The 23,423-nt window shown below is 42.4% G+C and overlaps 1 protein-coding gene across 1 annotated transcript in view; it reads right to left on the reverse strand.

Moving 5' to 3' along the window:
• DNAH11 (dynein axonemal heavy chain 11) overlaps positions 1 to 23,423 on the reverse strand; it is a 195,634-nt gene that overhangs the window by 15,741 nt on the left and 156,470 nt on the right. The window contains exons 67-75 of the mRNA XM_036327931.1: positions 16,918 to 17,122; positions 15,579 to 15,743; positions 12,975 to 13,115; positions 10,268 to 10,438; positions 9,386 to 9,508; positions 8,073 to 8,266; positions 6,761 to 6,909; positions 5,787 to 5,914; positions 2,008 to 2,235 (exon numbers count right to left, since the gene is read on the reverse strand). Of these exons, the coding sequence (XP_036183824.1) occupies positions 2,008 to 2,235; positions 5,787 to 5,914; positions 6,761 to 6,909; positions 8,073 to 8,266; positions 9,386 to 9,508; positions 10,268 to 10,438; positions 12,975 to 13,115; positions 15,579 to 15,743; positions 16,918 to 17,122 (1,504 nt within the window). The remainder of the gene's footprint in view (positions 1 to 2,007; positions 2,236 to 5,786; positions 5,915 to 6,760; positions 6,910 to 8,072; positions 8,267 to 9,385; positions 9,509 to 10,267; positions 10,439 to 12,974; positions 13,116 to 15,578; positions 15,744 to 16,917; positions 17,123 to 23,423) is intronic.

Genomic DNA, 23,423 nt, shown 5'->3' on the forward strand with positions numbered 1-23,423 from the left:
GTAAAAATTTTTTTTAATGCAGAAGGAAAGTTGAGTCCTGGTATGTTACATAGATATGGTCATGGCCCCAACAGCCAAGAAATTAAAAGGTAAAAAAGAGCCGATTGATTTATGGTTTAGAGGTAGTACCTGACCCACCTTCAGATTTGGCAGTTGTCTGAGGCAAACAGGAAAAGTCAAGGATGATTCCTTCCGCTGAGGTTGGGCAGCAGCAGAAAACAAGGCCAAATCTGTACCTACCTGCCTTGTCCTTTAAAATGGCCAAAGGACAGCCAGTTGGACAACCAGGGCCACCTACAAAGATACTTAGCATCCTCGGGTGGGGGAGGATTTCCGAGCTGGTCTCCTGGGGGACTTCTGGTAAAAGTTGAAACCAAGACTAGATTCGTTCTCTGGTCCAGGAAAGCTTTTTAGTTTCTTTCTGTATCACTTTCATCAGAATCCAGGGCTACCACCAAATACAGTTCTAGAATTGGCCCGGCCACATACTAGGAAGCTTAAGGGGTTTGAAAATATACAACCCTTAAAAATACCTTTCCTACAACTATACATCAAATAAAAGGCCACCTTGTGAAGGCAGAAAAGAGAAACCATATAATTAGAATTAATTTTGAAGGATATAAAAATATATTACTGTTGGTAAGAAATTTGTAGGGGACCAAATAGAAGTATCAAACTTTTATTTAGGAATTATAATCTAATAAACTTTTATTTAGGAGTTATGATCTAACAAACTTTTATTTAGGAGTTATGATCTAGGTTACCTAACACCCTACAGGGTTGCTGACAACTTTGTGGTGACACACAGGAGCTCTGAATGACCTAACTCCAGAAATCTCACATGGTAGAAATAATTTTTAACCTTGTTTAAGCCACTGGTTTTTTTATACTTCTGATAAGTGGCCAACCACAATTCTGATAAAAAGGGGCTGCGAACCTCTTCACAGATAGCTAGGGAGCACAGGTTAATTCCTGTGAATTGCATAATCTGAATTAAAGACAAATCTTGTTTTCTAGTTTAACATCATTCATAAAAGACTCTTTAAAATTTTAGGTTTTCTTTACAGTTTCCATTTGTGTGTTTAGTTTTGGCCAAAGGAGGTTTGTTGGGAAGTTCATTTAGTGAATCACTTTGATTTTGCTACTTATGATCAAATTTAGTCTTAATATTTCAGAACATCCTTTCCACTAGGTAATAACATACTCCTTGAAATTCTTAAGAATCTTGCCAATAAATGTCACCCTCAATTAATAAAAATGGCTTTCTAGATAGCAATGAAAAGGACTGATACTTTCACAAATAAACTAGAACTGGTGGTTTTTAGCTGGAGGACTTCATTCATAGGCTTGGGGGATCTATTTATCCCTATGACTATACACAACACATTTTGAAAATGTGCATTTTATCAGACTATCAAAGGGGTCCTTACCAAAACAAAACAAAACAAAAACAAAAACAAAACAAAAGCTGAAGGACAACTGTACTGAAGCATAATTGTTAAAGAAATGCTCACTTTTCACCAATCAAGACAATTGTTTTAGGGAGTTAGATAAAACCCTCTTTCAATATATCAAACTCCTCTTTTGTACTTACTTTGAGAATGTCATAAGAGCCAGAAATTATAAATTGAGGGGCAATTAAAAAACAAATACATGCCCATCGTTGTTCACAAAAAAAGCATATTGCAAATGTGTAACTGATCCGTTTTTTTGAGTCCCTTCTGTTTACAGTCTTTTGTGTTTGCATATGCTACAAATTACTCAATTGTTTAAGTAATTAACTGTATTCTTCAAAACTATAGTCTTAGATAGCTAATTATTATAATTCCTTCATAAGGAATTGGTTTGGGTATTGACCCAGAAGGTACTAGAGAAAAAGTTAAGTACAGACGTACTCACACCAAGATTCACTTTATCCCTCTGTACACGTTTCATGAGCAGATGATGGTTCCACCATCTTGGGAGAAGACCCTGACTTAGTGTCAGACCCGACTTCTCCTTTCTTACCTGATCAAAGTTGTAGAGAGCAGCATGTAAATTGGCCAGCATTCCTGTGGGGGGTTCGTTAGTGATCTTGATGGAATTTTCCAGGAGTCCCTGTGGGATGATGTGTTCACTTGGTGTGGGTGCAGTCTCGGCGCTCATGAAAACCCTGTAATCTCTGTGGCTTCCTTGGCTGAATCTTTCAAGGAGTTTCTCTAAGGTTCCCAGCCACTTGGCCACCAAGTGGACATTCTGAAAGATAGTATGATTTGTAATTCCTGTGAAACTCAAGTCTATTACTAAAATTATAGGATTACAATAATTTTTTTTTTCTATACATCAATGTGTTGAACACTCAGAGAACCATGATGTAAATGTTAGGAGAACAAAACAAACCAAGAAATAAATTTAAACAGTGAACACATTAAGTGATCCAAGTCAACACAAGTTGTCTTTATAAACCCAAGTCTCCTTCCAACACACTTACCTGTTTCCAACACCCACCCATTACTTCTGAGATGGAGTTGCCCAATACTCTTCTTTGTTAAAGTCCAAACTCAATTACTGAGACTTATCTGGGTTAGTTTAATCAAGTATAAAAACTAAAGGCCAGAAATGTACCAGATCACCCACTTCATTACTTCTAATGGAAACCTCTTGTACTCAACTCCTGCTCATTAGAATATGGACTCAAATGGATGTGAGGGATGAAAGGCTAGCGGAAAAAGAAAGCAATCAGTCTTTGTTACGATGGTCTATGTATTCCTACCATGCTATTTTTCTTAAAACCTAGAGCTGTCAGAAATTACAAAAGAAAAAAATGTTGCCCTAGACAGTTTGGCTTAGTGGATAGAGCGTTGGTCAGTGGACTGAAGGGTTGTGGGTTCTATTCTGGTCAAGGGCATGTACCTTGGTTGCAGGCTAGTTCCCCGGCCCTGTTGGGGTGCATACATGAGGCAACTGATGGATGTGTCTCTCTCACTTCGATGTTTCTCTCTAACTCTCCCCCTCTCTAGAAAATCAATGGGAAATATCCTCCAGGGAGGATAGAAAAAAAGAAAAGAAAGAAAAGAAAAAAAGAAAGAAAGAAAGAAAGAAAGAAAGAAAGAAAGAAAGAAAGAAAGAAAGAAAGAAAAGGAAGAAAGAAAGAAAACCACCACCACTACTAATTTTGAGGTTTATGATTCACAAATTTGCTTCGCTAATACTAAGCTTGATAGTTGGTGCTGGGAGAGAAGTATAAAGCCACACTTCACATGCTCCAGGCTTTGGAGAAATCCTTGATATAGTGAAGGAAACATCACCCCCAGGGATATATTATCATTTCCAACAAAGAAAAAAAATTATGATTATAACAGCTACAAAAATACAAAGAATGAAAGCAAACAGGGGTAGGAATAGTAATGTGGGTATCTTTCTTTGAAACAGTTCTGTTGTAAAATGACCTATGCGGAGTCAGCTGTTCACATTATTAGGCTTTTTTTGCCCTGGGCAGACATTGAACACTGGGAGGTGTCACGGGCTGGACTGTGTGCCCCCGCATTCATGTGCTGAAGTCCTAACCCCTCAGTGCCTTAGAATGTGACTGACTTTAGAATAGGGCCTTTAGGAGGTAAATTAGGCTAAATACAGTTATTAGAGTTGGCCTTAATCCAATATGAGTGGTGTCGTTATAAGAGGAGATTGGGACACACAGAGGGGAGACCATGTGAAAACACAGGGAGATGACAACCACCTACAAACCAAGGAGAGGCCTCACCTGACACCTTGGTCTTGAACTTTTAGCCTCCAAAACTATAAGAAATTAAGTTTCTGTTTGGGTAAGCCACCCAATCTGCGATACTTTGGCATGGCAACCCAAGCAAATGTATACAGTAGGTGAGGGCTCTCTCTAAGCTTCCTCCCCTACATGCTTGCTACTAGATTATATTGAGAGAACTTCTTACACCTAATTGTGCCACTCATACAAGCAAGCAGGGCCAGAAACAAAAATAAACCCTGTTCTGCAAGCGCAAAACCGGGGGTGGGAAAAAGTAGGTTTACACTTGTGAGTATGTGAAATAGTGTTTATTCTTGTATTACTTACGAATTATTGCATTATATGTATTACAACTGTAAACCTACCATTGCCCACCCCGCATGTCCTAATTTTATATCTTATGGACTACAACGATCCCTTACTTGAAAAGTCTATTTGGAACACATGTAAACATATTCTAGGCCGTGACATGGGAGTCAGGGGCCAGAATACCTCCAAGTGAGCCTGCAGTGGACACAGGCACACTTGGGGATCCAGCCTGGGGGCCATCCTTCAGGACGCTGGCTCTGGGGCTGGTGAGATTCTTGCGCCTGCTTGTCCAAGGGCAGCAAGGCCTGTGAACTTTTCAGCCAATCCACATATATTGAGAACCACCCACTTTTGCCCATGATAAATGATATTGAAAACCCATTATATTGCCCGGCACAGTGGCTCAGGGGTTGAGCGTCCACCTATGAACTAAGAAATGACAGTTTGATTCCTGGTCAGGGTATATGCCTGGGTTGCAGGCTCGATCTCCAGTGGGGCAACTGCAGGAGGCAGCCGATCAATGATTCTCTCTTCCTCTCCCTTCCTCTCTGAAATCAATAAAAAAAAATTTTTAAACCCATTATGTTAATTCACAAACCATCTGGTGTGGATCGGAGATAAGATAGCTGCCAGCCTGCTCCTTTGTAATAGTTTTCTCTAGAATGTGGGCTTTTGATAAATTGCTGAATATCCCTAGAGGGGCTATGTCTGATAATAAGTGAACATTATAGAGTTTGGTTAAGAACTTATTAATATGTGCATGCATACATACCATATCCCTACACTGATATAATTTACTGTAAATAACAAACAACATAATAAGTTTCCATGTTGTTGGTCTCTTTCTTCAAAGTCTCATTGCTTCTCTTTTAACTGTAAATTAAAGAGATACTAGAATCCTCTAGGAACTGGGATAGCCAAGCCTGGATTGTCTCCTCTCTAATTATTCTGTGTGGAGAGAACGTTACACAACTAGTTAGGGGCAGAGTTGTATGAGAAAATTTATAAACTTTAAAGTAAGATGCAAATGAGAGAAATTATGACAGGGCTGTTGGCAATCTATACAAGCCTGTGTGTCCTCAAGCTCTGTTGGAGTGTCCCAGGTATCTCTGAGTCAGGAGAATGCTAGGGCTCCCTCTAGTGTTGTATCTATATCTATATCTATATCTATATCTATATCTATATCTATATCTATATCTATATCTATATCTATATACAGATATAGATATAGATATAGATATAAAAAAAATTTTTAATCCTCACCTGAGGATATTTTTTCCATTGATCTTTATAGAGAGAGTAGAAGGGAGGGAGGAGAGGGAAGGAGAGAGAGAGAGAGAAACATTGATGTGTCTAGACACAGCGACTGGTTGCCTCCCATACATGCCCCAACTGGGACGAGGGGTCAAACCTGCAACAGAGGTCTGTGTCCTTGGCTGGGAATTGAACTCTTGACCCTTCAGTCTGAGGGCCGACACTCTTAATTACTGAGCCAAACCGGCCAGGGCCTCCTTCTGCTATTTTTCATTTTAAGGCACAATGCCTAGAAAATCCCTCAAAAGATGATAGCCATCCATGTCAGCAGAGCCCCTAGGCACCTTTGGAGGGGTCACTAATGCTGAGGGAACCCACTGGACTCCCCACGCCACCATGAACGCGAGGAAGGATCGTTCCCGGTGGCTGGGCAGCTCCCTGTGTTCAGATCCGGTGTTTTCCACGAGAACGGGGCACTCACTTGGAGGATGACCCAGTGTCCTGCTTGGGAGGCCGTCTCCAGCGCCATTTCCGCCACTGCCTCCTGACCTTGCCCTAGAGACACGTTGTGGAATTTCCCCGAGTCCATGGTAAACCCGAGTCTGTTGCCTATGGGAGGACACAACACGGGGCAGGAAAATGAGTCAGGCGGCGAGTAGAGCCTGGAATGCTGTGCTCCAGCGTCCGTGCGTGGTCACCACGGCTCCCTTCCAGGTCCCTTTCCTGCAGGACCCAAACTAAACCTCTGAGTTTTCAACAGGCAGCCTCTGGAGCTCTCCACAGCTGCCTCCTCACAGGCACCCCAGGCCCGTGGAAAACCGGTTCCTCTGGTTTTATGGTAATAAAGCTTTTGACATTTTGATATAGGGCGAGCATTGTTGCTGAGCTTTATAAACTCTAGCAGGAGTAGCAAAGCAATTCCCTCATAAAAAGAAGCAACATGTGGTAGAGATCACATCGTGTTTTGAAGGGACCGGCTCGCTGGGTAAATGCAGGAAGGAGCCTCTCACCTGGTGAGGCCGCACTTGAATTGAGCACAGCCAGGTCACGGCTCTATTAACCTGGAATTCTCGGCACAGGCCGCGGGGAATAGTAATCCAGAGCATAAAGCCACGGCGCCTCGCACAATCGAATAGACTTGCTCTAATGACCATTATTTAGTCGCAGGGGGCACCAGAGTACATGAGCATGGAGAAAATTGCCCTCTGGCCCTCACATAGTCAAAAGGTGGAAAATAGTATGAAAGAAACTTGCATTATGCTAACCAGAGGAATGTGCCATTTGAACATTTCTTCAGACTCTAAGTGTGATTAGTCTGACGTTTTCCAAATGCTCAATCTCCAGCAAATGGGGAAAAAAAAAATCAAAGAAAATGAGATAACTGACAATCGAAAGGAAGGGTGGGCAGGGGAAGAAAGGCCGGAGGGGGGGCCAGCAGGCCGCCTGGCCACTCACCAAGGACCTCGAGGTCTTTGAGGGCATCGACCCCGGGAGACAGGATGAAGAACACCGGGGTGCCTGGGCTGCTTTCCTCAAGGGCTTTCACTAAGTCCAACCTGGTCCTCTCCACATACTTGGCACCCAGTTTTTCCTCCACGAAATTCCTATAAAAAAACAATGCAAAATGTATGACCCGTGCTTGCTTTTGACCTTGCAAAGTGTCACAACTTGGATGAGCTTAAACCACAGGCACAGGAAGAAAGCAAACATGTTCTTCACATGGAATGTTGTGCTAGAATGACAATACGAATCCAACTAGACTCATGCAGAATTGCCAGGGGGATCCCTTTCTGCTTGCGAAGCTCTGAAAACCAGAAGCCTACATTCTATTTTGGGGGGCTGCTGAGACCACCCCTCAGTACCATCAGCTGCCTGTCTATAGCTTTGTATCCCCTTCCCAGTCCCCTGCCAGACCCCCCATTACTTATTAACAGCTCATTAGATTTGCCACAGTGCAATTTTCCAGCCTGCTGGGCTTCTCATGAATATACAAATGCTTTTTGGGGTGTTTCTCACACAGGGAAGCTCCATTAAGCAGGGATTATTTTCCAGCAGCACCCGATTTAGCAGAAAGTAAGTAGCACTGAGCAGAATTCACTTGTAAAGGAGGGCTCGGCAGAGGAGGCCGCACAGGGAAAGCCGGCTGAACTAGACAAAGCGGAGGGAAAAACAGAGGCGCGTGAATACCACTAAAGAAAGAGGAGCAGGGAAGGCCGCTGTGAACTCTGGTCGGTGAATTCAAACTAGAACGCAACGTGTGTGAACAAAGCAGCATATTACCACTCGGAAGCGAAAACGGCAGAGAAAAAGGACGCTTGGACCAAGATGTAGACAGGGCTTTCTGCTTTTAAATCGTGCTGGCTGCAAAGTTATGGGACTCTGAGTGTCTCTTTGAAAGGAATTCATTTTTATTTGACATGCAAAATCTTTGGAGCCAAAATGCCACCACAGAATAAAGTCAATGGAAAGTAACACTTGGATCATGCATTTCCCTGGCCTCTGCACACTGCTGACACCCACCTCTCGTCCCAAAATATTCCCGTTCTCTTCCTGTCTCCCCTGCAGATTTCAGAATCAAGCTTTTCAGGAAGGATGTCCTGAATCGTGTTGAGCAAAGTTTAACAATAGGAGTGAGCACAATATCAACATTTCAGCAGAATCACTTCTCATCAGTATGGACCTAAAATGCCTCCGGCAGATTCTCCCAGCCCCTGAAGACTGTTTCCTCCCGGTTAACGTGCATTTCCGAAGATGCTGACTACCCCACCTGAGCGCATAGGTCATCCTGTCAGGGCGCATTGCTCTCAAGATAATCAGCTTCTGTATTAAACTTTTCTTCTTCCATTCTTGCGGTAACTTTTCTTTTTCCGGACACTCGGATTCTACCCACTTCCTCCACTGCTTGGCAGATCCTTCCACGTCTCTGTCTATACCTCGAAATTCTTCCATAAGGGCTACTGCCTGTAATACAATAGGGGAACAGACAGGAATAGTTTATCTTGAGCCATTGAGATAGAAACTCGTGCCTGCATCGAATCCTGTAAACAAGTTGTGCTGGACAGTCTTTATTTCCTCTCCGGATTTACCCTGCGCCCTTTTCTGCCCTGCTAAGAGGTGATCTCTAAGAGTCTCTTGGACGAAGCTCCCTGGTTCTCTGGCCTGGTTGGATTTGCCCAATAGGAGGCAATGGCAAGGGACTAGAGGGCTGGGGAAGAGAGAGGTCAGTGTATTTCTCACCAGCTCTGCCTCCGAAGTGACCCAGCTGGGCATGCTCCTCTACCCAATGCCATAGCTCCTGCAGGCTGGCTCTCTCCCATCACTTTATTTCTCAGTCATTTTAGTAACTGCTCCTTTTCCTTCCTTTTGCCATCTCCATTCCTGGTTGATTCTCTATTTCTCCCTCCTTTACTATGAAAATATACTCTACCCTTTGTTAAACTTTTTTTAATCTCCCCTTTGAATGTGCCATCTGTTTTCTGCTGAGACCCTGACCAATACCCAATTGAATTTATACTTCCGAAGTATGATTCTAAATAAATTGGAATTTAACATTTTGTTTCTTAAAAACTAAAGGTCTAAATACACCATAAAAATAAGTCTTCAATGCATAGAAATGGTTCCTTTTCTTAGAAAAAAATGTGGGGCCAAGCTTAGCATATGATGAGCATCTTAAGGGAATTCCCGAGTCTGAGAATAAGCACCTAATTATAAAATAAAGAAAGTAGCGCCAGGCAGATTAAAAATTATTCATTTATATTTCTTGACTTTTTTCAAAGGTCATAAAGACTATACATATTCATTAACAACTTTTCTGCCCATTAAATGGTCAAAGGTTCCTTTACTTCCAATAAGAAATCAGTCACTTTAGTTGTACCCCTGAAACAAATATAATATTGTGTGCCAACAATAAATGAAAAATAAATTTTTAAAAATAGCAATAAAATAGTTTAGTAATATAAAGATCAATTACATTGTACGGCATATTTCTACAACTGAAGTGGCTTATGTCACTTGGATTTTTAAAACTACATTTCTACATTTGAGAGGACTGAGATTTGAAAACCCATGTTCCTAACATACCTTAATGGCACTCCATGACTGAGTAGTTAGAAAGTCGACAGGACTCAGGTAAGTGTGTTCAACTGTGAATCGAAGCAGGAAATCCAATTCAACAGGGTCTATCTCTTCCTTTCTCAACAAAATCTTGAGAATACACAAAATTGAAGAGAGTCATTTGGTTTACGCATCAAAATCACGACACAGGAAGCAGTGACTGCTTAATAGGTATGATTAAATAGCAGAATCAAGTCTTCCAAAAATTCTTACAGATATATATCTGTTCTATAATTGAAATAAGGAATAAGTTGTGCCCATGATCTCAAAACCTTGATCAGAAATCTAACAGCAAATAATTAGGAAGGATGGTTTATTCCAATTTTATGCCTCTAAGTAACATATGTGAAATATGCTTTCATAGTTAAGTCTTCTGCTATTAGATCAAACGTCTTAAAATTTGTTTTACAAATTGAGAAAGCTTGCGATGACAATGGACTGAGTTACTCGACAGAAGGTAGAGCTATTTTTATAAGTTAGTATTGGTGTAGGAATTTCACCCAAGACACTGTGAGAATCACACCGGGAACTGAAACACACTTTGGACATTCTGATTACAGAATTGACAAGAAGTCCATAGGACATTTTGGGGGGCCTCTGATGAAAATATTCCTAATTTCCACATAAAAACATTACAAAGATAAACAGCTCAAATACTCCAATTTTAAACTATTTTTGAATTCTAGGTATTTTCATAATACATTATGGGTGGTAACATGCATGAAAATATTTTTTTTTTTATTGAAATATGAATTCAAGGGCTTCCAAAAACACGGCTGTCTATGCTTCCCTTCAGAAATAAAGTACATCATCCACAGAAACAGGCGACTTTGGTTCTGATTTGCTCACCTGGAAAGCCATCTGGGACAGGAAGGTGAGCTTGTCCTTCTCGAACAGCGCCCGGCTGGTGTGGAGGAAGACGGCGTGGGTGATGCTCTCCACGAGGACCGAGATGCGTCCCTGCGTGTCCCCCACCCTGTCAGCCTGCTCCATGGCCCTGTGGAACAGCACACTGAAAGCCTGGGGAGTGGAAAGTGACTGTTAAAGGGTGGTAACTGGCGCCTGGACGCCTCGCTAGCCCCCGACACACAGGCCAGTACAGTTTAAAGGTATCCATGGGGAGAGACAACAGGACAGGATTTTTATGAAAATGACATGATAATTTTCTGTCATTACTATTATTAGCATCATTCCATAAAATCTACCTGTATCTCCTCCCTACACAACTACACTGCACCATCCTCTTGGCGTTTTTCTGATCATTGTTGAGCATTTAAAAAATCTGTGTATGGGCAAGTCATATGTTTTAGTAGAGGGTATGTCTGTCCAAACTTTTCATCTATTTGTTTAATTGAGTTGGTTGTCTTATTGAGCTGCACACGTTCTTTATATATATTACGCTATAAATTCTGTTAGATGTATGTATGTTTTGGAGATAGTTTTTAGTAGTCTGTGGCTTGCCTTTTCATTTTCTTAATAATGTCTTTAGAAAACCATACTTTTTTTTAATGTGATAAGGTTCCATTTATCAATTTTTTCTTTCTTTTTAAAAATATATATATATTTTATTGATTTTAGAGAGGAAGAAAGAGGGAGAGAGAGAAACATCAATGATGACAGAGAACCATTGATTGGTTGCCTCCTGCACGCCCCCTACTGGGGATCATGCCCACAACCCAGGCAGGTCCCATCTACTCCTAGTTTGCTCAGTGTGTTTTTCCTTTTTTTTTTTTTTTTAACCAGGTGTTAAAATTTGTCAAGTTCTTTGTCTACATTCATTGAAACGATCATATGGTTTTTCTCTTTTATTGTAGTAATATGAAGCATTACACTGTGTGATCTTTGAATATTTAACCAACTTACATTCCCGGCACAAATTCCACTTGGGCATAATATACTGTGTTTTCTATATGTGGCTGGATTCAATTTGCCACTCTCTCCTTGAGCAGTTCTGCAACAATGTTCATGAAGGGGGCAGCTCGGTCGTTTGCTTTTCTCATAACGCCTTAGCTTAGTTCTGGTATTTGGGTACCCTGGGCTGACACTACTGATTTAGTTGTATTGTTCTCCTTATACTCTGTGACTGTTCCAAAACCTAATCCTACTGCTTCTTCGTCTCATACGACTAGACCCTGCTAGTTATTCTTGATTCTTTTCCTCTTCTTTGTTGCCCATATTCAATCCATCTCCAAGAACTGATTATCCTGGCTTCAAATCATGCCACAATTCTATTCACTTCTGAGTCTTTTGTCAGATCAGCCTTCTGCTTACAGCCTTTCACCGGCTTATCTTGGCACACAGACTAGAATCCAAAATCCCCATCAGGGCCAGGGGCCTCAGATGATCTAGAGCAGTGGTTCTCAACCTTCCTAATGCCGCGACCCCCAATTTCATTGTTACAAATTGAACATAATTAAAGCATAGTGATTAATCACAAAAACAATATGTAATTATATATGTGTTTTCCGATGGTCTTAGGCGACCCCTGTGAAAGGGTCGTTCGACCCCCAAAGGGGTCGCGACCCACAGGTTGAGAACCGCCGTTCTAGACCTTCTCACCTCTCCCGACTCCAGCTTGTCATCTTCTCACTCGCTCATTACCCTCCACCCACATAGATTCATTCACTGCCTGGAATCCCAGACTCTTTCATGGCTTACACATCCTTATTTTCTCCACTCTTCACAGGGCTAAATCCTATTTATGCTTCAGGAATCGGTTCTAATGTCACCTCCTCCGAGAGGCCTTCCCTGAGCCCCCAATGACACAGTCCCACCATCCCTACTGTTCCCTCTCATAGTATTTATCACTTTTACACACACACTGACCCCCATGTATCTTCTCTCATATCTGTGTTGTTGTTTTTTTAAATAAAATAACTGCATATTCAGTGACCATCACAGCATCTGGCATGATGACTGATATCAATAAATACTTGTTTAAAAATTGATTGAAGAATGAATGAAAACTGCCCAGAGACAGAACAGTGCACAAGTAGAGCATAGGCTGTGGAATCACAGATTCAAATTCTGGCTCTTTATGTACGAACTGTACAATCTTGGGCAATTTATTCAGAATCTGAAAATGTTAATTTTCTTCTTTTAATAGGGGTAAAATAGTGTACCATATTGAGATGTTTCAGGCATAAGAATGAACTAAAGTACGAAAGTGCCTTGCATGTACTAGTGGCTTAATATATTGTTGTTCTCATTCTTTCTCCCTCAATACCAAAATAATACGGGAAATCTCTTTAAATAGACCTACATTTTCACAGAGAAAGTAGAGAAGCTTCAGGGAAATATTTCTTACTTATATACATTAAACTCCTCCAGGCTCTGTTTAAGAACAGAAGCAGTGATAAGGTTGCAGCGTTTAATTAACTCAGTCTTATTGAAAATTATAAATGAAAGTAAGAGCATGCGGATGTCTGGCTTGTCTCTTTGTTAGCTAGACCCTCACGACTCCTTACTGGGTGCACTGATTGCTTACAAATAAACTCTGAACTTCCAGAAACAAGTTCCTGAAGCTAACTCTCTTCCTTCGTCTATTCAGCATTACCTTCAAGGAGAACTGATAGATGGGGTTGATTTTTCTGAGGTCGTTAATGACAAAATAAAGAAGAGCTGCTCTCGCGGCCACTGGTCGGTAACATTCTCGGGCCTCGTTGATTTTCTTTTCATTTTCTTTAGCTTCAATCACCTATGGTGAGAGCAAACAACATTAGTAACCTAACTGTTCACATTCTCTGTTCTTATCCAAGTGATGGAAGGGACATATCTGAAAGGAGAAATTATTCGTATCAAAATAGATAACAGCCCTTGCTCATTTGGCTCAGTAGATAGAGCTTCGGCCTTGGGTTCGATTCCAGTCAAGGGCACATGCCCGCGTTGTGGGCTCAATCCCCAGTGGGGGATGTACAGGAGGCAGCTAATCAATGATTCCCTCTCATCACTGATGTTTCTCTCTCTCCCTTCCTCTCTGAAATCAATAAAAATATATATATTTTTAAAACGTTATATATAGCACCTATGTGCTTGCTGTTCAAAATTATAAAATTCATATTAAAACAATTTGGATTTTATATTTACTATGAATATTAAAATATTTAAAATAATGCCAAAGCCAGTTTGGCTCAGCGGATAGAGCGTCGGCCTGCGGACTGAAAGGTCCCAGGTTCGATTCCGGTCAAGGGCATGTACCTGGGTTGCAGGCACTTCCCCAGTGGGGGATGTGCAGGAGGCAGCTGATCGATGTTTCTCTCTCATAGATGTTTCTAACTCTCTATCTCTCTCCCTTCCTCTCTGTAAAAAATCAATAAAATATATATAAAAAAAAATATTTAAAATAATAAAAATTTAAAATAATTTTTTCATAGGCATTTCCAGGGAGAAGGGATATAACGCTAGTTGTTTTGATTACAGGTTGAATAAACTCGATGGTTTCGGTGCTACAGAATTTATCCCAAGTAATGTCACCTTTCTGCTCCCCCGTCTCTCTTTCAGGGGTTAATAACCCAGGTATATCACCTCCCAGGGAGAGCTCTTACAAGTCTGCTGGGCCAATTCAATGCCAATAACTTTATTAGTCAACAAGGTATACAAAAGCAGCCAAGGTCAATAATATATCTAATAGCCAGGCTTACTAAAAAGCCTTTATACGAAGACTCAGGTGACTGTCTAGTTTTGACTTTGCATCAGAGCATCCATATGCTCATATATTTCCATTTAGCTTATCGTTATGTACTAGCCTCTGGGTACATTCAGAGAGATAATTAAAAGAAGCCACTCTCAGTCAACATACTGGCTTTTATTCAAGGCTCAAATATCTATTTCTTTTAGCCAGGACCACTGCCGGCCGTATAGCTCTATATGATGCAGTATTTCCCAAAACTTTTTTAATAGACTCGATCCATCATATTTGTGTATAAAAGGAAATAAATAAAATCTAGAGCAGAGAGGGAAGTCCCCTATATGGCAATATATTAAGAAGATAGGGAGAGGCATTTTAAGAGACAATTAGAAGTTAATTTGAAAGCTAAGACCTAATTTACTTAATTGCTCTAATCTTTACCATCTCGGGAGCCCCCTAGAATTCCTTTTAAGTAAAAAGGAGAGCCATTTGGAATTCCATTTCCTTGCTTAAATTAAGGCAAACATATTGGATATGTGGCGACACAGCCTCCGCTGGGTAATTAGCAGGTTGCTGAGTAATGAGGGATATTCCAGAAAGCGAATAAGGGTTCCTCTGATTTTGCAACACTGGAGTTTTAAGGGTTAGTGGTTACTTGTGAAAATCCACAGTGCACTCCACACATAAAGCACCCGGGGACACAAGCTGGAGTCCCGCGGGAAGTGCACTCAATGAGAAACCTTCTGGGCTTTCAGGACATGTCATTTTCCCAGTGTGAGCAACGCATCTGAGAACAGCAGGAGACCTTCTCTGGCTCAGCCTCCCAGCCCTGCCGGCCTGGACACAAAACTTCAGCTCTAAGTATTTCTCTAAAATGGACAACAGAGTAGGAGCCCCCGTGGTGAGACTGGATGAGGGCAATTTGCCAGGGCGAGATTCTAAATGAGACCTTTTCAGATTTTAGTCCTCTTCGCCTGCAGGCCCCGTGTTCTTCAAATTTGGTCACACAGAACCAATCACAGGCCCTCGCCAGTTCGGCTCAGTGGATAGAGCGTCGGCCTGTGGACTCAAGGGTCCCAGGTTCTATTCTGGTCAAGGGGCATGTACCTCCGCTGCAGGTTCCCCGGCCCCGGTCGGGGTGTGTGCAGGAGTCAACCAATCCATGTGTCTCTCTTACATCGATGTTTCTCTCTGTCTCTCCCTCTCTCTCCTACTCTCTCTAAACAGCAATGGAAAAATATCCTCAGGCGAGGATTCACAACAAAACAAAACAAAACAAACCACAACAAAAAATAAACACTAAAAACCACCACCACCAAATAACAGCCCGACGGAGTCTGATCCGAACACCTGGGTCTCCGTGGAATGAGGAGCAGCACAAGCTGGGCCCCACGAAGCTCATTTTTAGGGCAGTTTATCGGCGGATCCGTCAGTCCCCTTTGAGAAACTACCAAATAGGATTACACTCTCCCCCAAGCCTGTCTGTGCAAGCAGAGCGCTGCAACAAGCCTTCCTGTGCCCTCGGCCTCCCACCTGATGCTCTATCTCGGCGGCAGTCGCCTTCGTGGCCTCCAGCCTCGCCACCAGCTGGGTGTCGCCCAGGAAGCCGCCCTTGGCCGCCGACAGGCGAAGCAGGAGGTCGCCCTCCAGGGCCGTCAGCTCTATCTTACCGTCGTTCTGGCGCTTCGTCAGGAGCAGCTACCACCGGCCGGGAGAAGCGGAAGAAATGGGGGTTAAATTCCCGTTTTTAAGCAGAGTTTCCTTACTCATCCACCTCATGGACTCCTTTAGAATGAAACACACTTAACATTACAACACGCCGATAACAGTGCTTAACGATTCTTGCGAAAAGTGTCAGAAGGGGTTGCGCTCCAGGGCCCAGAGTGTGAACATTTGTCATCATCGCTTGGCACCATGAACCGGCGCTGCTGTTTCAGGAACCACCACTGGAGAACCAATGGTTTATATACCAGGAGTAGCAGCTTTCTCCAAAAAGGGTCGGATGGGAAATACTCTTGGTTTTTAGGCCAAACAGTCTCTGTTGCTATTACCTAACTCTACAATGGCCTTCTTCCTATGTTTATAATCTCACTCTGGTTTTCTTGTTGTCTGTATTCGACACTGAATTTAATTATTTCTCTCTCATCAGTGCACTTAAAGCCATAAATTTTCCTTTAAATGTTAGTCATAACCAAAGATAAGTCTCTTAAATTTTTTCTTTATTTTTTTTTTGAGGGGGGAGGTATTAATCCTCACCGAAGGATATTTTTTTTCCCATTGTTTTTCAGACAGAGTGGAAGGGAGGGAGAGTGAGAAAGATAGGGAAAAAATACATCGACTAGTTGCCTCTCGCACATGCCCTGGCCGGGGGTGGGGAGCAAGCCCCAAACCCAGGTATGTGCCCTTAACCAGGAATCAAACTTGTGACCCTTCAGTGCTAGGGCCAGTGATCTAACCACTGAGCACACCGGCCAGGGCAAGCCCCTTAAATTTTCCAACCTTACTCCTTTACTCCCCTTTTCGCTCTTTGGCCCTGGCTGAATCGGCTATGATCACCCAACTGCAGAGGCACGTGCCCGCAGCAGCACAGGCCTCTGCTTCCCAAGACTCGCATGCCTCTGCCTGTCCCAGTCACCGGCAGCAAACCAGACCTGGAGCCAGCCCTCCTCCTCCCTGGGCAAAACCCCAACTGCCTCCTTCATCAGAGGCCCCCCTCAATTTCTGCTACTGTTCACACATACCCTCTTTTTTCTCAATTAGGTTGTAAGATCCTGGAGGGCAGGGCTCCTGCCTAACACGCGTGTGTCCGGCCGTGTAATTTGTGCAAAGCAGGTGCTGAATAAGTGTTGGTGGATGACTTCATATTTTTTACCTTAAGTTTCTCCAAATCCGGCCTTTCGATACTGACCACCTCTGCCAGCAGCTGGGCTTCCAGACCGTCTTCTGTGACCGTGAAGTTTAGCAGGGTTGTCTGAGCTTGCAATTCTGGCTTATAGTGAGGATTGGCCAGTTTTGTGTGAAGGAGGAGACGGAAGTTCTCATGAAATTCACACTCTTTGTCTCCAATCCTGATATACCTAAAGGGGACAGAACGGACATTCAGGAGCGTCCCTGGGACCTGGACGGATATCAAAGTATCATTCCAACCCTGCACGCTGGCCATGTATCGGGGCCTTAGGACCAGGCGGTTCAGGGTTTTTCAGCTACTCTGTTTCCCTAAAGTAAAAAAAAAAAAAGAATAGGAATTATTCACTGAACCTCTATGTACTTACGTTTCCTCATATGCAAAACGGCAGTAATAGCAGTATTCGCCTCACAATTAAATACAATAAATCACAGAAAGGACCTACACCAACAAAAATGTTAGCTTCTATTACTATAATCACTGTGATTAACCTTGTATTAAACACTGCTAGTCTTTAAGGGTAAAATGAGTATGTACGCCTTTGTATACATCTGTGTACAGGTATATTCAAAATTTACATATATGAAACATGCATGTATACTTCAAATTGCCTTCCAATACTTTGGCACTGGATCAAGGAAAAGGTGAAGAAGCCTCCGTGTGGGATGCACGGCTCCTCCTCCTCCTGCTCCATCTCGCGCAGGCGCGGGCCCCCTGCAACCAGGCTTCTGTTGTGTATCCCTGCTCCCCTGGCCAAGGGCACCAGGGGCAGGCACCTCATCCACGCTCTTCCAATCACAGTGCCCTTCACTGGGACTGGGGTTTGGGACAGAGAGAAGGGAGAGTTGGAACTGGAACCCTAGACGCTTGTGTTGAAGTCAGTCTGTCCTCCTGGTGAACCAAGCAGCACAGACATGCCTGGTTCCCCAGAGGAGGAGGATCAACCAACATGCAGATGGAGGAGCAAAGCAAAGGGGCGTGCTCTGGGTCTCCCAGGTTTCCAGGTCCCACCTTCCCTGAAGCCTGGCTGCATTGGCACTTCCGTTGCCATGACACCCTGCAGCCTTGGAACAGGCTCTGGGTGGAGCCTGAGCTGGATGGAGGTGGCTGCTGTGATTGCAAGCGAAACACTGAATGAATGCAGCCTCTCCCTGAGGGCGGGCCTGGTTTTTCCCTTTCTCAGAGGCTGGGAATTGTGCGGACTTGGTCACCTGGCTCCATTCCCCTGAGGGTTCATTTATTTACTTGGTTAATAAATAAATAAATATGTACAAAACACCTACAATGGGACAGATCAAAGGTCTGCCCAATTAGAAGATTGGAAAAATGTCCATTCAGATCCTTTGCCTAAGAAAATATACAAATGGCCAATAAATACCTGAAAAGATGCTCAACACCATTAATCATCAAGAAAATGCAAATCAAAGCCACAGTGAGGTACCACGACATACCTACTAGATGGCTTTAGTAAAAACCGCCGGCAATAACACGTGTTGGAGAGGATGGAATGCAATGAGAACCCTCATCAACTGCAGGTGGGAATGTCTTCCACTTTGGAAAACAGTATTAGCAGTTTCTCAGAATTTTAAATATAGAGTTATCATTTAGCTCAGCCATTCTACTTCTAGGTAGAGACTCAAAAAAGTGGAAAACATATGTCCACATAGAATTTGTACACAAATGGGTACAGCAGCATTATTCATAATAGCCAAAGGGTAGAAACAACCCAAATGTCCCATGGATGAATAAACTGTGGTATATCTAAACAATGGAATATTATTCAGCCATAAAAAAGAAAGTATTGATACATGCTACAACATGGATGAGCCTTGAAAACATTACGCCAAGTGAAAGAAGCCCATCACAGAAGACCACATATTATATGATTCTACTAATAGGAAATAACCAGAATAGGCAAGTCAAAGTAAGTTTGATTGCTTAGGAATTTCAATTCTAAAATTGACTGTGGTAATGGCTGCCCAATGCTATGAATATAGTAAGAACCAAGGAGTTCTTCACTTTAAATGATATATTGTATGTATGTGAATTATGCCTCAGTAACGATGTTGCCAAAAACGAAAAAAAAAAAAAAAAAAAAAAAAGAGAACCACCTATTAAGAGGTCAACCACTACCATTTGGACTTTCTCGGTCTGGAAGGAAATCCGCCATGCTAACTGTAGCTTTTCAGATTTTATCCATCTGCCAACCATAGCTTCTCAGAGGCTCATGCTTGACTTTTGAGCATATTGAGCTGTCTCACAGGATGGTCTTATTGGATAAAAACACATTTTTAGTTAACCTTCTTTTTGACTGAAGACATTTCCAACCATATCTACATTGGGAACATCATCCAATTTCTCCCATTACTTGAGTTTCCCTTTCCAAGGTTTTCCAAAATAGATCTCACAAGTCAAGTAAGCTTTGAGAAAATCTTCCTTTGCTGGCACTAGCCACCGTATTACTGTTGGCCTAGATGCCAAGCTTGGCACCAGTGACTTCTCAAGGGAACCTTCAGAGTGAAAGTTTTGCGTAGTTACTGCCTGGGCTTCTCACACTGAAGCAATACCAAGGCTGATGCGTCGCCACAGTAATAACACCCTCGCTCTCACCCAACCCCCGTGTACAGCCTGTGCTCTTCTGATTACTGCTCCATCTCAGTTTCAATTCATTCCTCCCTTGGCAAGTGTCTCAGAAATGCCAGGTCTGTCACTACCATTCACGATTTCAGGTTGAATTTCCCCTCATTTGCTCAGGAATTTTCATCGGGTTTGAGTTCATACTTCATAAACTTCCTGTTTTAATCACTAATCCATATCCCCAGATGAAAAGAGAATTTAAACATTTTTACACTGGTCTGGGGGAAAAAGGTGAAGGGAAAAAATACAAACAAACAAACAAACAATCCTCATGGACACAGAAACAGTGTGGTGCTTACCAGAGGGAAAGGGGGTAGGAGGAGGTAGAAGGTAGAGGGGGGATAAATGGTGATGGAAGGAGACTTGATTTGGGGTGGTGAACATACAATATACAGATAATGCTATAGAAGTGTATACCTGAAGCCTATATAATTTTATTAACCAGTGTCACCCCAATAAATTCAATTTAAAAAAGAGGCCAAAAAGAATCCCCCAAATAAACATTTAAGTTTAAATGAAGAACACTGAATAAATGAAGTCTAGAATTTTCATTATTGTTGTAAAGGGATAGCTCATTGTGGCAGGATTAGGAACTGCAGTAAGAAGTCAAACTAATTTTGAGATTTGTGTGGAGGATGTGTAAATATGAGAGAATCAAAACAAGCCCCCAGCAAGACAACTAACATTCCTGAAAGTCATAGGTGTTCAGGCCTCCGGGCAGAAATCCCTCTTGGATTGGGCCAGAGGGGAACTATTTTAGGCTTTGTGGGCCACATGCGTCTCTGCCATATATTCTTTGTTATTGACAACCCTTTAAAACAATTGTTAGCTCTTCATAAGTTATAGAAGTGTCTAATGACTATGCTGCACACCTAAAACTAATATAATATCGTATGTCGACTATAATTTTTTAAAGAATTAAAAAAAGAAATCAAAGATAAACAGCAGCAGCAAACCATTCTTAGCTCACAGGCCTTATCAGCACAGGCTGTTTGCCATGTGCCACTCCAGAGGGTCACACCAGGTAGTGGCATCAGCGTAATCTCCTCTCAACGCAATGGCAGCTCATCTCCAAGGATTTCCCAGGATCACCAAGCTACAATTTTTCCCATCAGCCACTACGCACAACCATGCTTCCCCTCCCTAGGCTTTCAGGAAAAAACACACCACAAAACAGGAGACTGGCCAACATGGATTATGAGGTTGACAATTTTGCAGGTGACAAAGCCATTAACTGGTTAAATATGTACTTAAGGAGACAGCTCCAGAAGGTGGCTCGGAGGGGACTCCAGGGCCCTCTAAATCCCTGTGTGTCTACATATGCCCTGAAGCATTCACAGTTTGGGAACCAGAAATCTATCTGCTGGGTTTTCTCTGTAAGGAGAGAGTTAATTGGAAGGACTCTGCTAGGCTGATGGAAGAGATAAGGATGTCTGCTTGTAAAATTGGTTTTACATTCTGCTCTGAAACCTTCTTTTATAAGCTTAGATTTCCCAGGGATAGTAAATAATCCTCAGCTGGGGTATTTATGATCTACGAAAGGCAAGAACTACACAATGACTCGGTGGGTTTTATCATTGCTGCCAGGTTAATTTTTTGGTTAATCTCCGATCTGGGAAAATTAAATGGATGGCTAATGCTCCCTCAGGACTTGAAGGATCTTAACAGCGACTGAGTTAACCAGAGGGGTGGGGAAAGCCAACAGTCCTCGTGTTGTTTCTGTGAAAGACAGGAATCCAGAGGTCATGACTTCCACGCCGCAGAAGGCAGCTATGAGCTCTTGAACTTAAATCTTCAATGAGAAGCAACAGCAAGGCGTGAAGAGCAGCATACAATGTAGAAGTGTGGCTCCTTTCCTAAATGAGTAGTTCTTAAACACGCTTTCCAGCCCCATGCCCTCCAGGAACAGGACACTGTATCACAGTGAGAGTGTGTGTGTGTGCATGGGAGGTGGGGGAAGACAGGGGGGCGCACGTGAAGGGATATCTGAATCTGCAGGGGAGTTGCTCCCAGAGGGTGTCCATACATTCCTCTAAGAGAGAGAGCTCCTCCTGCCCGCTTCTCATTGGCTGAGAATTGCTGGCTTAGAGGTGAGAGACTAATTATACGAACACAATCTGAAATAAAATGTCTTTTCCCAGTACAAACGCCATGGCTTAATTGGATAGGATGCAAGGTGAGTCAAAAAACATTGTTTCACCTACCAGGGTTGCCATTTTAAGGCAAGGAGATCCCCTAGTGATCATTCAGCTGATTCCCTTTTATGAACCCAATGAGTTTATGACTTCTCCAAGGTCAGATAGCTTAAGGGCAGGGTGGGGATTGGAGCCTGGGTCTGGACTACTAGTATAAAGTTCATTTCACTGCATCAGACTGCAGGTTCATTTGCTCTGTTGGATGGTGACAGCTTGTAACCCTAACCTCTGTTGACCTGTCTGACCATCAGTCACAAGAGGGTACCGAGAGAATATGATCAACTCATAACAATCAATGGCCAATAGACAAAAGAATTTAAAGACACAGGCCCTGCTGATCTTTGGGTAAGAATTCTGTCCTTGTTTATGAAGCAGAATAGCATTGATTATCAAGGTGCCCAGCCCCAATCCAAGAGCTACGATTTCTGGTAGATACTTTCATAAAATGAATTACTTAATTTATAAAGTTATAAAAATAAATCACAACTTACATAAAAGTTTTCTATCTCCTGGCTTTCAGGAAAAGAAAATGCGCTATTTTAAGTATGCCAAATGCTCACTCCTTAGCTGAATGAATTATTGTGTCATAAAGACAATCATCCACAGGTTAACTATAAATTCAGTTTTCCATGTCAGGTTTGCATAAAAATCAGGTATATTGGGAAATTCAACGTTCTTTCAAAAATTTATTCAAAATCCAGCCAAAAGGTGTCGTGGGATGAAAAGATTCCTAATTTCTTCAGGTCACGAAAGGTCACTATTGTTGAGAAGGAATGATATGCAAATGACATGAAAAACACGTGCAAGTGATTTATTGGTGAATGTGCGCAGCATTTCTCTGATAAACCTGGGATACATTTCTCCAGTTTTCAGATTTACCTGAAAGCCAGAATTTCTGAGTAGAAAGAGAGGAAGTATTGTCCCAGTATAACCAAGATGACTGTCTAAAATTGAGATTATCATCTGGAAACTAAGGAAGTGTCTCTTACTTTTGTTAGAACTGTTCTCAAGATTTAGGGTAGCTACTTTGAAAATGCCATCAGTCTTGGATCATAAAAAGTTAAATAAATGTCTTTAGTGACCAGAACCTGAGCGAACACCATCATTTCTCATCGCCATCTAACACCAAACTTGGAAAAGCATCATCTGCCATTAGAAGAAGGACTTGTACCTGTGGCTGCACTAGGAAGCTTTTTAAAAGGAGACTTGCAAAACCTTTCTCCCAATGCAGTCTGTTTGGAGAGAAATTTCCTAAGAGAGTGTCTCTAAGATGGTCAATTCAGACAGCTAACAAGTTCTTCGAATATGAGGAATTCCATTCTCCAGGCCTCATCAGAGCTGTTCTGTCAGAGTAAAGAGATAGCAGCTGGGTCTTAAGATAAATAAATAGTATAGTCCCACTAGTTGGAAAGAAAGAAACACTTAGGGGAAGGAAAAACAACTTTTCAACAGACACCTAAAAGCCTTCCTGCATGCCCTGCTGTTTAAAATTAAAAGCTTCTAGATGAGACTTGTGAGCTCCAACAGCTCCGGCTGAGAGCAGCCAAAAGGATCAGGCAAGGGAGGTGTTACTTAGCAACCTGGGCAGAGGTGTTACTTAGCAACCTGGGCAGAGGTGTTACTTAGCAACCTGGGCAGGAG

This window comes from Myotis myotis, unplaced genomic scaffold, assembly GCF_014108235.1.
Source record: "Myotis myotis isolate mMyoMyo1 unplaced genomic scaffold, mMyoMyo1.p scaffold_m19_p_11, whole genome shotgun sequence".
NCBI lineage: Eukaryota > Metazoa > Chordata > Mammalia > Chiroptera > Vespertilionidae > Myotis > Myotis myotis.